The sequence below is a fragment of the Herpailurus yagouaroundi genome, unplaced genomic scaffold (genome assembly GCF_014898765.1).
Source record: "Herpailurus yagouaroundi ecotype Mexico unplaced genomic scaffold, PumYag 67793, whole genome shotgun sequence".
NCBI lineage: Eukaryota > Metazoa > Chordata > Mammalia > Carnivora > Felidae > Herpailurus > Herpailurus yagouaroundi.
The window spans coordinates 1,695,202-1,711,272 of record NW_024420586.1 but is presented as its reverse complement, the minus strand read 5'-3'; the positions used below and the strand labels follow the sequence as shown (position 1 = coordinate 1,711,272).

General features: G+C 38.8%; 1 protein-coding gene and 1 long non-coding RNA gene across 2 annotated transcripts in view; one reads left to right on the top strand and one right to left on the bottom strand.

Moving 5' to 3' along the window:
* The window catches only part of LOC121026048 (uncharacterized), a 552,687-nt gene that overhangs the window by 247,049 nt on the left and 289,567 nt on the right, over positions 1 to 16,071 (top strand). The gene's annotated exons all lie outside the window — the stretch shown is intronic.
* Positions 12,051 to 14,823, bottom strand: DDX53 (DEAD-box helicase 53). The gene is given in 3 exon segments (XM_040468854.1): positions 12,051 to 13,284; positions 13,287 to 13,521; positions 13,523 to 14,823. Coding segments are annotated over 3 exon segments (1,908 nt in total). The 5' UTR covers positions 14,039 to 14,823; the 3' UTR covers positions 12,051 to 12,127.

Here is a 16,071-nt window from a genome sequence, read left to right as displayed (position 1 = left end):
ATCCATTTTGAGTTTATTTTTGTGAATGGTGTGAGAAAGTGGTCTAGTTTCAACCTTCTGCATGTTGCTGTCCAGTTCTCCCAGCACCATTTGTGAAAGAGACTGTCTTTTTTCCATTGGATGTTCTTTCCTGCTTTGTCAAAGATGAGTTGGCCATACGTTTGTGGGTCTAGTTCTGGGGTTTCTATTCTATTCCATTGGTCTATGTGTCTGTTTTTGTGCCAATACCATGCTGTCTTGATGATGACAGCTTTGTAGTAGAGGCTAAAGTCTGGGATCGTGATGCCTCCTGCTTTGGTCTTCTTCTTCAAAATTCCTTTGGCTATTCGGGGCCTTTTGTGGTTCCATATGAATTTGAGGATTGCTTGTTCTAGTTTCGAGAAGAATGCTGGTGCAATTTTGATTGGGATTGCATTGAATGTGTAGATAGCTTTGGGTAGTATTGACATTTTGACAATATTTATTCTTCCAATCCATGAGCAGGGAATGTCTTTCCATTTCTTTAAATCTTCTTCAATTACCTTCCTAAGCTTTCTATAGTTTTCAGCATACAGATCCTTTACATCTTTGGTTAGATTTATTCCTAGGTATTTTATGCTTCTTGGTGCAATTGTGAATGGGATCCGTTTCTTTGTCTTTCTGTTGCTTCATTGTTAGTGTATAAGAATGCAACTGATTTCTGTACATTGATTTTGTATCCTGCCACTTTGCTGAATTCATGTATCAGTTCTAGCAGACTTTTGGTGGAGTCTATCGGATTTTCCATGTATAATATCATGTCATCTGCAAAAAGCGAAAGCTTGACTTCATCTTTGCCAATTTTGATGCCTTTGATTTCCTTTTGTTGTCTGATTGCTGATGCTAGAACTTCCAGCACTGTGTTAAACAACAGCGGTGAGAGTGGGCATCCCTGTCGTGTTCCTGATCTCAGGGAAAAAGCTCTCAGTTTTTCCCCGTTGAGGATGATGTCAGCTGTGGGCTTTTCATAAATGGCTTTTATGATCTTTAAGTATGTTCCTTCTATCCCGACTTTCTCAAGGGTTCTTATTAAGAAAGGGTGCTGGATTTTGTCAAAGGCCTTTTCTGCGTCGATTGACAGGATCATATGGTTTTTCTCTTTTTTTTTGTTAATGTGATGTATCACGTTGATTGATTTGTGAATGTTGAACCAGCCCTGCATCCCAGGAATGAATCCCACTTGATCATGGTGAATAATTCTTTTTATATGCCGTTGAATTCGATTTGCTAGTATCTTATTGAGAATTTTTGCATCCATATTCATCAGGGATATTGGCCTGTAGTTCTCTTTTTTTACTGGGTCTCTGTCTGGTTTAGGAATCAAAGTAATACTGGCTTCATAGAATGAGTCTGGAAGTTTTCCTTCCCTTTCTATATCTTGGAATAGCTTGAGAAGGATAGGTATTATCTCTGCTTTAAACGTCTGGTAGAACTCCCCTGGGAAGCCATCTGGTCCTGGACTCTTATTTGTTGGGAGATTTTTGATAACCGATTCAATTTCTTCGCTGGTGATGGGTCTGTTCAAGCTTTCTATTTCCTCCTGATTGAGTTTTGGAAGAGTGTGGGTGTTCAGGAATTTGTCCATTTCTTCCAGGTTGTCCAATTTGTTGCCATATAATTTTTCATAGTATTCCCTGATAATTGTTTGTATCTCTGAGGGATTGGTTGTAATCATTCCATTTTCATTCATGATTTTATCTATTTGGGTCCTCTCCCTTTTCTTTTTGAGAAGCCTGGCTAGAGGTTTGTCAATTTTGTTTATTTTTTCAAAAAACCAACTCTTGGTTTCATTGATCTGCTCTACAGTTTTTTTAGATTCTATATTGTTTATTTCTGCTCTGATCTTTATTATTTCTCTTCTTCTGCTGGGTTTAGGCTGCCTTTGCTGTTCTGCTTCTATTTCCTTTAGGTGTGCTGTTAGATTTTGTATTTGGGATTTTTCTTGTTTCTTGAGATAGGCCTGGATTGCAATGTATTTTCCTCTCAGGACTGCCTTCGCTGTGTCCCAAAGCGTTTGGATTATTGTATTTTCATTTTCATTTGTTTCCATATATTTTTTGATTTCTTCTCTATTTGCCTGGTTGACCCACTCATTCGTTAGTAGGGTGTTTTTTAACCTCCATGCTTTTGGAGGTTTTCCAGACTTTTTTCTGTGGTTGATTTCAAGCTTCATAGCATTGTGGTCTGAAAGTATGCATGGTATGATTTCAATTCTTGTAAACTTATGAAGGGCTGTTTTGTGACCCAGTATGTGATCTATCTTGGAGAATGTTCCATGTGCACTCGAGAAGAAAGTATATTCTGTTGCTTTGGGATGCAGAGTTCTAAATATATCTGTCAAGTCCATCTGATCCAATGTCTCATTCAGGGCCCTTGTTTCTTTATTGACCGTGTGTCTAGATGATCTATCCATTTCTGTAAGTGGAGTGTTAAAGTCCCCTGCAATTACCACATTCTTCTCAATAAGGTTGCTTCTGTTTATGAGTAATTGTTTTATATATTTGGGCGCTCCGGTATTCGGCGCATAGACATTTATAATTGTTAGCTCTTCCTGATGGATAGACCCTGTCACTATTATATAATGTCCTTCTTCATCTCTTGTTACAGCCTTTAATTTAAAGTCTAGTTTGTCTGATATAAGTATGGCTACTCCAGCTTTCTTTTGACTTCCAGTAGCATGATAAATAGTTCTCCATCCCCTCACTCTCAATGTAAAGGTGTCCTCAGGTCTAAAATGAGTCTCTTGTAGACAGCAAATAGATGGGTCTTGTTTTTTTATCCATTCTGATACCCTATGTCTTTTGGTTGGCACATTTAGTCCATTTACATTCAGTGTTATTATAGAAAGATATGGGTTTAGAGTCATTGTGATGTCTGTATGTCTTATGCTTGTAGTGATGTCTCTGGTACTTTGTCTCACAGGGTCCCCCTTAGGATCTCTTGTAGGGCTGGTTTAGTGGTGACAAATTCCTTCAGTTTTTGTTTGTTTGGGAAGACTTTTATCTCTCCTTCTATTCTAAATGACAGACTTGCTGGATAAAGGATTCTCGGCTGCATATTTTTTCTGTCTGTTGTTTGCTTTTTTTAAAATGGATTTTCAAGCTCAGGTGGAAAAACAAAGTTGGCCCATCAATGCCTGTCTCCTTATTCCCCTTCTGTGTGGAAAAAAAAATTTTTTTTAATTCCTTGTGTTCAAGAGAGGTTTCCTATTGTTTTTGACTGTGTATCTCCATTAGGTAGAATTATTCACCCAGAGCCCTTCTATGTTGTTGGTTGCAAGACATTCTTTGGTCGGCTACATTTCAAATCTGTCAGAGCCAGTGATGTACTCCAGGTGCAGCCAAGTGTGAATGCTGTTAAAGCTATTGGTTCAGATGACCTTGATATTGGTCTTTTCATGACTGCTGCTCAAGTGTTCTACCCTGCTGGTTTCTCACTTCTTCCTCTAATTGCTACTGACTGTTCAAAACCTGGGCTTGTTTGATATGCTTCCAAATATCTATAAAATTATATCAGCTTTCTGTAGAAGCCTTTGTTTGTAATGCCCCCATTAAATAAACATCCAGAGGACGGGTTTAACTTGCTTATTACAGTCAACTCTCATCCTAGTAAAGTGTCCCTCATTGAAGACTCTGCGTAATAATGGGAAATTCACTGCCTCAACACAAGGTACCATATGGCTGTTTTTCCAGTTGATCAGTTAAGATGATTTGGGCTGCTGGTAATATAATTTTGATAGTGACTTAAATAATAAAGATGTTTATTTCATATAATGCAAAGTGCTGAAGTAAGGGATTCCTGGGGGGAAAGGAGGAAGGATTAGGTAGCAAGAGCATAAGACTTCGCCGAGGCCGCGTGAGAAACTCAGAACCAGCCTAACAGGGAGCTCTAATGAAAATATATTCCATAGAGGAGTCCCATGTTTGGCAGAAATGACTGAGTCCTGGTGTCCCACCGTGCTCAGTCACTAGCCAGCACTTCCAGAAGTGCTTGTCCTCCGCGCATTTGCTGCCGTGGATTGTTTGCAGCTGGGGGCTGTCAGCTACCTGCGCTCATTGCTACTGATCAGTAAGTTCTTTCTCGAACAGAGATCTGAGGACCACCCCTCCTCAGGCTCCGTGCTGCCACACCGGCTTTATTTCAGAAGCACAGCCAGGCCCCAGGTGCTTTCCACAGCTATATTCCATCACACCTAACGCATTGGTGGTCTTCAGATGTACCTCATCCTCGTCTAAAATGCCTGTTTAAACCTCATGTCTTGACACAACCATGTACAAAAGCAGAAAGGAGAGTTTATCCTTGCATGCCTCTGTTCTTAAGGGGGGAAGATCTTTCTTTAAGGTTGCCAAGCACCCTTTCCTGTCAGTCCCAGAGGCAGGTTTGTGTCACATGCCTGTGCTGGAGCTGCAAGGGAGGGGAGGCTGGGTTTTTTTCTGGCTTTTCCAACTGAATCATGGGGAGTGGGTTATGCCAGCAACTAAGAGGGAGGTGGTGGGGGCGGCTGTTCAGTAGGTAACCCGCCACTGTCTGCCGCCCTCAGTATTGCTAAGGTGGCACTTTGTAATTGTATTCGCAGAAATTCGGACAGTAGTCGTTATCAATTGATTACTGAACGTAGACTTGATACCCTGACAGGTTAGTTTGCTTCTTTTGCACTCTCCTGGGGGCCCCCCCCCCCCCGCCCCAGGCCAGGAATATGAAGGCTTTATTGCAGTCTTTATGTCTTAAATACGTTTTTTATGTAGGTGTAGTACATAGTAGGGGCACATTCCTTTTCTTGTTGCTGTGGTTCATAGTTTACTAAATGTCTAAGTGAACATTGTCGAGACTGATCTTTTAAAAGGACTTCACAGAAGTCTGATTGGATTAATCAGTGTTTGTAGTTCTGTCATCTTAGACGTTGAGCATACTATGCTGGTTTCTCCAGTGCTCGAAAGCTACAGAGATACTTAAGGCTCAGGGAGAGGAGTAGAAAAAAGTTGGCCAAGAGTGAAAATCCCTGCACGGGGTACTTTTTTGGTACAAAGTCAGGTATCCATATGCTTCCCCTTTCTCATCTCTTCTGTGTTTCTGCACACTCTACCCTGCTTCTTTACTGAGTTTATGATTTTCAGCACAGAGTTAGCTCCACTACTCATCTCCTGTGGGAAAGCTGTGTTGACCTCTTTGAGCCTCTGTAAAGTGAGATGAAAACATCCCTTCCTGTGAGGGCCTCCTCTTCCTCCTCTTCCTCTTGCTCATTTGTTTTAGGGCATTAGAAAGCTATTTCTTTACATGGACAGAATTCATCATATAATCTGTAAGTAATTATGTCTTCCTTTTTGTGCTTCTTCACACAGTTTTTGCTACTTCCTAAAGCAACAACATTTCTGAATTTTGTAGGTAAAACCATAAGAACCACCAAGTTTTATTTCTGCACAAAAGTAGATTTCTGTGAGATTCTGCGGTATGTTTGCCTGGAAAAGAAGCTCAAATGCTTGAGTCTTCAGCTTAGTCTTGTCGACATACACACTGTCTCTGGTGTTCATACATAAGGTAGTTTTTATTACAGAAGTAATAGAGCTATGTGATTGTTTTCCCCCCAACCTAACTTTCCAGAGGTTGCTATTAATATTCTCATGTATCATGACCAGTCTGTCCCTAAGCACTGACAGACATGCATGAGGATATTTACATATAGCTGTAGTTAGGATTTTTAAGTAAAACTGGAATCCTCTTGTTCAGTACTGCAGTGGCATTTGCTTCCTTTAACAATGTCATCTGATCAGTTTTTACTTTATTTTTCTATGTAAGAGTTAGAAAACCTGACTGTGAAATCCATGTAATTATTAAAACAAACAAACAAACAAGAACACCCCAAAAAACCAAACCAGAGTTCCCATTGGTCACACGGAAAAGGACATTTGGTCTCTATTCAACGTAAGTTGGAAGCCATCCCCAATTCTTCCTTTTTGAAAATTAGCATTATTGAGGTATTTTGTATATACAAAGAATTACACATATTTAATGTGTGCAATTTGATGACTTCAGACCTAAGGAAACACCCGCGATACCATCACCACAATCAAGGACATAAACATATCTAGTCCTTCCTAAAGGTGCCTTGTGTTCCTTCATTTTTGTTTTGTTTTCTGGTGAGAACACTTAGCATTATTCTTATTATGAAACAGAAGGTGAGGTGAGGTATAGGCCAGTAGATGTTAACAGACAAAATAGGGAACAGAAATAGAAAAGCTCACTTTGGCTCAATGACAATAAAATAATGTATTTATTTTCATTTATTCTTTCCTTTGCCAAATTATTCAGATATTTACTGTGCTCCTCCTATGTCCCACAAGCATTGTTTTCAGCCCTTAAGATGCAGTGGTGGAAAACAGAGAAGTTTCCTATCAATGATTTTTACATTTTAATGGGGGAAGCAGAAGAGATGCTTATATTTTGAATACTTTCAACTACAGTGCCTCTTGATTAATTGCTTTAGTCACTTTATTATTCATGAAGTTACTTTTGAGTCAGTCATTCAAAAATTATATACAATTTCATTTTTGTTATAATCAAAGTGATACAGAAATTTTAGAAAAATATTAAAACCACCTATGATTTCACAATATAGAAAACTATGACTGTCATTAATGTGTGTCTATCTCATCTGCTTTTTTCTTTTTTTTTTTAAATGTTTATTTTTGAGAGACAGTGTGAACAGGGAAAGGGCAGAGAGAGAGAGACAGATAGGCAGACAGACAGACAGAATCTGAGGCAGGCTCCAGGCTTTGAGAGGTCAGTGCAGAGCCTGACACAGGGCTCGATCCCAGGAACTGTGAGATCATGACCTGAGCCGAAGTCACACGCTTAACCCACTGAGCCGCCCAGGCACCCCCTCGTCTGCTTTTTCTCTATATAGGTATATGGACCAGTGTCATTTTCTAAAAATAGATGAGTTTATGAACTTCTCTTTTTACTCTTAAATATTCTTAAAGAACATGATTTCTTCTGTTCTCGATTGGGAATAGATATGCTACAGTTTATTTAATTTGTATCCTGTCATTGGACTTTAAGTGTTGTTTTCTAAAATTTAGTTCTTTCACGGGCACCTGGGTGGCTCAGTCAGTTAAGTGTCTGACTCTTGATCTTGGCTCAGGTCACTATCTCACAGTTTGTGGGTTTGAGCCCCATGTCAGGCTCTGTACTGATAGCGTGGAGCCTGCTTGGAATTCTCTCTCCCTCTATCTCTGCCCCTATCAAACTTGTGCTCACTCTCTCTCTCAAAATAAATAAACTTAAAAAAAGTTTTAATTTACTTCTTGAAAGCATCCCGGTGACAAATAGCCTTGTATGTACATCTTGGTATGTATATATGATGATCTCCTTAGTGTAAATGTCTAGATATGATTATTACTGGGTCATTAGTCGATTAAACATACACTGATTTTATAATCCCAACTACTCCTGCAAGGAATATGATTTTACCAAATTTTAATTTATCAGTGCTTATTTCCCTGCATCCTTACTAGTGTTAGGTATTTCCAGTCTTATTTTTTTATTCCTAGCCCAATTTTCTAGGGAAAACATTATGTCATTGGTTTAATTTTTATTTGTTTGATTAGAAAGAAGTTAAGTGGTTTTTCACATGTATTGTTCACTTGTTTGTGTGTTTGGTGAATTGCCTTTTCCATTTCTGCCCATATGTCTATTTTGGAACCCAGCCTTTATTTTTCCTTGGTAAAAATCTCTGTATATTAAATATCAGTAACTATGACTGTTTTATATATTTTAAATTATTTTTGTTTCCTGTGCCTTTTATGGTATTATTGACATTTCGTTTTTACATTGTTAGTTGCTTCTATCTTTAGATTTTTTTTCCACTTTCATATCAGAAATTATTTTCCTTTATGAGTGAGCTTCAATTTATTTTACTTTTACAAAAAGCAAGAATCTAGTGGGGATTTTATTTTCATAGTAAGAGTTTGATGATTGATCATTTGTCCTGGTCTGTGTGTGTATGTATTTTTGAATTGTTAAAATTTGTTCTGGAATAGACTTTCCTGTCTTTACTAACTTGAAGATTCCACCTTGATTGTACACCATACTAGCTTCCTATGCAGATTTAGTTCTGGATAGTTGTCTCATGATTTGTCAATCATACAGGATAAACTAGTTGAACTGTTAGTTACATTTGTATAGTGTATTTAAATATTTGATAGTGTAATTTCTGTTAATTATTTTGAATTTTTCAAAATTGTCTCTGTAGGAATGCAAACTAATACAGTACAAATATCAACATTATTGGTAGATAATAAGAATTATAAAAGTTTTGAATTGGAGGAGAGCAGATAGGATCTTCGGGAAGATGTGGCACTTTGGCTGGACACAGACTCATGAATCTCATTTGACCTGGCAGAAGGGAAGGAGAAAGGGTTTTCCAGATGCTGTGACTAAGAGTGTCCAGGATTGTGGTGAAGAAGCATTATATAATGGGTGATGGGTGAAGCAGGGCGTATTTGTTGAGTACCTACTAAATGGGAGTCATCATAGTAAGCACTGTACAGGAATAACTGAGGTTGGCTGAATCCTCATACTTTGTCTCCTGTGTCACTGCATGGTCAGTGATCAGCTTTCATTCTGTTCCAATGTGGATGCAGAACTCAATATTTCTTTGAGTTTCTAAAAAAAAAAAAAAAAAAAAAAAACAAAACAAAAAAAAAAACAACCAAAAAAACCCCAAAAAACAGTTCACTCACAAAACTTTTGTCAGTCGATGGAAATCACAGTTTCTTGACATCAATACCATAGACATTTTGGGCTGAAAAGTCCATTGTTTTAGTGCTGTCCTGTGCATTATAGGATGTTTATCCCTGACTTTGTACCCACTAGATGCCAATAGCAATCTTGCTGCCTGGATGGGACAACCAAAAATGTCTCCAGACATTGCCAAATGTCTCCTAGGGGGCAAATCAACTCTGAGAATCATTGATATAGGTGATACCAAACATAGGCAGGTTGGCGGAGCGTTTTCTGTTAAACAGTACACACAAAAAAACAACCCTTTGTTTTCCTTGCTAAACTCCCTTCTTGGTTTCTCTGCAGACAAATTTGAGGAGTGATGTTTTGCTTAATTGATTCCGAAGTTTTTCAACTCTGACACCATTGACATTTGGGCTACGTGATTCTTTGTTTTGGGGAGTGGTCCTGTGCAGTGTGGGATGTTTAGCAGCACTGCTGGACTCAACCCAGGAGATGCCAGTACCCCTCCCCTCCCTTAAGTTGTGACAACCAAATCGGTCTCTAAACATTGTCAAAATCGGCCCTGATGGGGAACCGTGGTGCAGTGTAGATTATGCCAAGAATAGGAAGGTTGTGGGCTTTTATTCTCCACAACCCATGTCATTTTTTTTCTTATTTTTCTTTTAACATATAGTGTAATAATGATTTCAGGGGTAGAATTGAGTGATTCATCACTTACACATAGCACCTGTGCTCATCCCAACAAGTGCCCTCCTTAGTGCCCCTCACCCATTTAGCCCATCCCCCCACCCAACTCCCCTCCAGCAACCCTGTTTGTACTATTTAAGAGTCTCTTATGGTTTGCCTCCCTCTTTGTTTTTATCTTACTTTTCCTAAAAGATATCATTTAAAACCCTCTTTCTTCTCCTGAAGTCCTTTCTTGGTTACTGTGCAACTGGTTTTTGTTGTTTTGTTTTGTTCATGCTCCTTTAGGGATTGTTCATCTCAGTACTAATAATGTTTTGGGCCAAAAAATTCTGTGTTGGGTGGGGCTGTCCTGTAGATGGTAAAGTATTTGCACAGTATCCCTGACCTCTACCAACCAGCTGCCAGTAACACCTTCCCACCCAAGCCCCTGATAAAAGACCAGTGCTATCTCCACATACGGTTAAATGTCTGCTGGAGGGAGGGCCCAAAATGCCCCTGGTTTAGGACCCCTGTTCTGTCTATGCTTACCTTTCCGCATACAGCGGCTCTTGTTTTCAGTTGTTTGTTTGAGAAGAAATGTACATTGTCTCCTTGTCTTACCAGTCGATGTTGAGTGATAATTTTTGCTGTTGTTACTTGAACATGATTGAAGAAGCTATCTCAAAGTGGTTTAATTGTTACACTTTTCTCTAACAAATATAGTGTTGTCCCTAAGAGGAATTCTGACAAATAACATATACTCTGACTTGCTAAACATTCATCATTTCTACTCTCAGTGAATGGGAGTGGGCCATTTGAGTTTCTGTCACAGGTTCTGCTCTAGACTGCTTTTGCATTAGAGTAAATCTGCACATACCACTCTGTTTCACTAAATCTGAATGTATGGGCAACCTGTAGATAAATAAGCATATTGTCTTGCACACATTAACTGTATTAAAATGAAAAGAATGTCAATACTGGAATCAGGCACAACTGGGTTAATGTATCATGTAACTCCTCTTTAACCAGATTTAGTAACCTTAGGCAAGTTAGTTTCTCTGATCTTGTTCCATTCTTTGAAAATTAGGGGTAAGATTACCTTCTGAGTGGGTTTTTTATAAAGATTATAAATTAGATGATAAAGCACCTTTTTGTATATCAAACACTCAAAAATGCTAACCATTGTTATGAATTTTATCAAGAAATATTGAGGCCTATATTAAGAGCCTTTGGAGCCAGGATTTAACCTAGAGTATTTACCTCTTTATTTCATTTAATTTCTGACTACTTTGTTGTGGTCACTGCTGGGGATGCTGGGGAAAAAAGATGGTTGTGTTAATTTTTTTTAATTTGTTGGAGATTGTAAGGCTTGACTAACTCTTAAGTTCTCATAAACATTGAATTTTAAAATTTAGCATCTTTGGGAGGACTTCTTGGAATGTGAGAAGATTTGTATTGCCTCTAAATAAAACATTTGAGATACATTATAAATTTGGAGTTCAACTAAAATTGCTTCCTATAGTGGGGCACCCGGGCGCCTCAGTTGGTTGAGACTTCATTTCAGTTTGGGTCATGACCTCAGGGTCTTAGGATCAAGCCCCACGTCAGGCTCTGGGCTGAATGTGGGGCCTGCTTTGGATTCTCTCTCCCTCTCTCTCTCTGCCCCTTTCCCCCTCTCCCCCTCCTGCTCACTTTCTCCCTCTCTAAGTAAAATGAAAAAAAATTTTTTTAATTGTTTCCTATAGCAAAAGTGTCATTTGGTTGAATTTTTAATGTTTTTCCCAGTATGTAAGATATATTTTTCTTTCACATTAATTTTTCTCATTATGTATAAATGAAGTTTTGACCTTTTCAAGACAAATTGAAAAGTAAAATATGGTGAAAAGCAAATAAAGATAAATGTGAGTCACATTTCAAAAATCAATAAAAATGAAGAATGTACTATCCTGTCATTAAAAAGGGTTTCATTGTTCCAATTTGTTACACAAGGATGTGATTTTTCTTCCTAGATTAGAAAATAAAGTGTTAGTAAAGGCTGAGTTACACAAATTTGGTTACAATATAGAATTTAGAGGTGAAGGGGACCCCAAAATTATTTACTACAACCATCCCAATGTATTAGTGAAGAAAGTGAAGCCTTCAGAAGGTAAGTGACCTCCACAGAAGTTTTAACCAAAAGTTAGTGATAGAAACAGAATTGTGGAATCTACTAGACAACTGAGCATTTATTTTCTAATGAATTTTTTTTCACTTAGGGAATGACAATGGACATATTTTTAGGGGTTGTTGTGGAACTAACCACTGGGGGAAAATAGAATATTTTGACCAGGATAAACTTGATGATAATTATGTTTCAATTCAGTGCAGCTTTTTAAAGCAGGAAAAGCACCATTGTTGTCTGCTCCCAGTCTGTTAGAGAAGACACAGATGGACATGGCAGGCTATAAAAAAAGAAAACTAGATTTTAACCAACACATCACATTTAATTTTTTCCCACATAATCTCTCACTCTCTGATTTTTCAAACACTTTTGATTTTATTAAGGAACATATACAACATTGGAAACTTGTATTTAATAACTGGGTAAATGTCCTTAAGCTGCTAATATGTTTCCAAAACTTTTTGATGTATCTTGAATATTATAGATCTTTAACATATCTTCAATCTTCAGGTAGTGTAGTACGACTTTTCAACGTAGATATCAACAAGACTCCTTGGGTTTTTCACGAGATTTTGATTTTCTTCCTGCGTCCTTTTTTTGCTTATGTAACTTGTATTGTTCGGCCATTGTTATAAGATCTTTGGGGACACTTTGATTTGCTCGTTGCAGAATTTTAATCAATTCAGTGGCAATCTTCCAATCATTTTGAGTCATGAGGGTAATCGATATGCCAGTCTTCCCTGCTCTTCCAGTACGCCCCACTCTGTGTGCGTATTCTTCGATATTGCGGGGGAAGTCATAATTATACACATGGGTGACATCATTAACATCAAGACCTCTGGATGCTAAATCGGTAGCAATCAATATTTTCACTTGTCCGATTTTAAAGTCCTCTAGTGCTTGTTCACGATCATGTTGTTCTCTGTCACCATGCAGTGATTGTACAGGGATACCTTGTATGCCTAAATCACTGGATAAGTCATCAGCGACAAGTTTTCTGCTGACGAAGATGAGGACTTTGTCTTGGGGTGACAGGCTCTCTAGGAATTCTTGGATAAGAGATCGTTTTTCTTCTTCTGTGGTAACAATTACAATTTGCTTCACTGTATTTACAGCAACTAGATCCAGAGTGCCAACATAAACAATCATAGGCTCTTTCAAATAAGATTGAGCAAGTTGACGAATGGTATCTGGCCAGGTTGCACTTGTCATAATGGTCTGGCAGTCTGGGCGCACATCTAATAAAATCTTCATTATCTGGTGTTCAAACCCCAGATCTAGCATTTTATCTGCTTCATCTAGGACTAAGTAGGTTACGCTTTGTAGGGTGACAAACTTATTCATTTGCAGATCATTCAGTCGTCCAGGAGTTGCAATAATGATGTCTACTCCTTTGGTAACGTCTCGTATTTGTCGATCTCTATTCCCACCACCATATATACAAACACTTTTAAGACCTTTGTATGAATACTTAGAACATTCAGCTTCCACCTGAAGAGCTAATTCTCTAGTGGGTGCAAGGACCAGCATGCCAGGTCCATTCCTTTCCTCTCTCGATACTGGTTGATTATTGAGATGAATAAACCCAGGCATTAAATAGGGCAAAGTTTTGCCTGTTCCCATTTGGGCAACTCCTATAAGATCGATTCCTTGTAGAATAATTGGCCATGCCTGTGACTGAATTGGCGTTGGGTTTTGAAACCAGCTCTTCTAATGTTTTTCATAAGTTCAGGATAGGGTTGGAAAGCATCCTCAAATTTACAGATGGGATTGGGGATGGGACGCTTTTCACCATCTTTCAAGTCATCACACATTACGTCAAAATTTTCCTTTCTCCACATATCTACCTGAACTCGAGACATTGACCTTGTTGCTTTGGATTCTACATAAAAATTTTTCTGAATTGGTGGTAAATCTGCCCATTTTCTTTTTTCCCCACTCTACGACTTCTGCCCTGACCTGATCCCACTCTATCAGTGGCTGAACTTGTCTACCAGTGGTATCTGTGTGAAAATCTCGTCCCACAAAGGGCTCAGGGCCAGCATTATCAACACTGGATTCTGAAGTGTAGCTTCGTTCTTGTTTTTTAACGAGAGTTTCTATAGCCGCCTTGGCCTTTGCTTTCGTATCCTTGGTACCAAAAATTTTCACCTCTGCTTCAGAATCGCCTTTCATGATCTGTATTTTGGTACTGGTCGTACTCTGGATGTCTTTTATCTTGGATCCACCACGACCAATCACCACACCAATCATGTTGTTATTTAATTTAAAGCACAGAGGTGGTTCTCGGGGGCCGAAGACCTCCACGTAGCAGCTCCTGCCCCTGCCGCTTCTGCCCCTGCCTCTGCTGCCGCCGCCGCCACTGCCACCGCCTCTGCCACCACCGCCGCCACTGGCACTACCTCTGTCGTCCCGACCGGCTCTGAAATCTCTTGGATTAGGCTCTTCCATTTTCTCTGGGCCCAGGCCATTGCTGAGTAATGGTGAGATTGGTATTGGCCTCTTGCCTACCTAGAGTTGGAAGACGATGTAGTCCGAGGCCTCTCTCATCAGGCTCTTGACCAACGGACTATGTCGCCAGGCCTTAGCTAAGCAGCTGTTACAGAGGGAACTGTTGTTTGACTTGGGGGCAGGGCTTTGAAGGCCTGACCAATCAGAGGACTTGATACTAGGATGTGGTCGGCGGGCCCATCTGATGCAAAATTTAAAGGCACACTACAATATGAGCCATCACTGGTGACTTTAACCTTGGTCATTTGGTTAAGTAGTATTACTCAGGCTTTCCCTACTGTAAAATTATTATTTCTAGCTTTCCATCATAGTAATAAATATTATCATTCTATTCTTTGGAAGCAAGTCGTTAAGTCTAACTGATCCTCCAGGGCCCAACCACCTGTTTAAAAGCACTTCTCACTATCTAACAAATTGTATCTTAGCCATTCAATTTGGGAAACACTGCTCTGGGTGAATATTGATTAATGAATTTTTTTCATGTGGTTATTCACCCATATGTATTTTGACCAGACACATTACAAGTCTTCCACACCTCTTTATGAATTATGCTAGGAGTTTTAAAGCATTCCCAGTATCTTTTAGTTCATTATTAAAAAGGGAAATTTTAGTTCCCTTTAGTGGCTTTTAGTTAATGAAGAGTATACTATATTTCTCTGTCTAGGGCTTCATCTTTACATGGAAAAATACCATGTATTACAGAACCACAGAATTCTAGAGGTGTTGAATGTGTTAGGGTCATTTTATTTTTCTTCTTCATCAAAGAAAGAATGAAAACCAGGCCCTAATATACTTACAGACTTGAGTAGGAATGCTTAGCAGATCCTTGAGAGTATAAATTCAGAACCATTTCTTAGCTTAGACACAGGAGCTCTCTGTGAAGTGACTTGTCTCTGTGAAGTGACTTGTCTCTGCTCCTGTTGTTTCATGTCGGCGATAGAAAGTAGAAGGCATGATCATGAAATGAAAGAAAGTCATAGAGTTAGGGAGAAGGGTAACTATGTACAAAAGCAGTGCGCTTTGGGGGGGGGGGAACTCCTTTTAGTGAATTACTGGGATAGAAGACTTTTATAACTATTAGAGGTACTGAGAGAGATTGTGCCTTCAGGATCATTCATTACCATCTATGATTGGCCTTACCAGTTGGAGAAACTGATTGTCACCTAAATTAAGGGCCACCAATGTGATATCCTTTGCTTTGAATATCTCTGTAACAGGCTTAGCACTTATTTCCGAAATATTCCCATTAGGTATTTATCCCATGGGTTATGGTTTGATACCCCAATAACTTGTTATTACAACACACACACACACACACACACACACACACACACACCCCAAAGTATAAAGTTGTCAATTAGATGCATTCTAGTGGAGCCTCTGGCTAAGAGGTTCTTATAGAACAGAGGCAAAGAAGGAAGGGTTGGGGGTTCTGGTAAAGTATATCTGAAGGTAGAAAGAAAGGTAATAAAAGAAAAGAGGAGTGTGCTTAAGACATTCATCACCATTTTGTTTAGGGCGGTCCCTTACCTTACACTTGATAGACAACAATAAGAGAGTAAAATATTATGAAATATTATCATTTTAAACTGTAATTTCCACAAAGTTTTACTGTAAATGAGTTAATGTTGTCATCTTAAAGCATTCTTGCCAGTGGGACTTCCTTAGAAATAATCTTGACAGTATTTTCATTTACTCTTCTTTGATAATCTAAGGCAACCTAGACTTGTGGAATTCCAGTTAACAATTGGTAATTATAATAATTATAGTTGATTTCACATCTATATAGCACTTTATAGTTTATAAATACATGTAGAAATGGTCTACTTGGATGATAAGTGTCTGGCCATTTATCCTGCAGGTGCAATATAGTATGGTAAAAGCTGTCATTATCATTCTACACATTGGTGTGTTTGCTTTGTGCACAGAACCATACTTAATACTATAGGGTCTAAAGAAGTGGCAGCAGTATG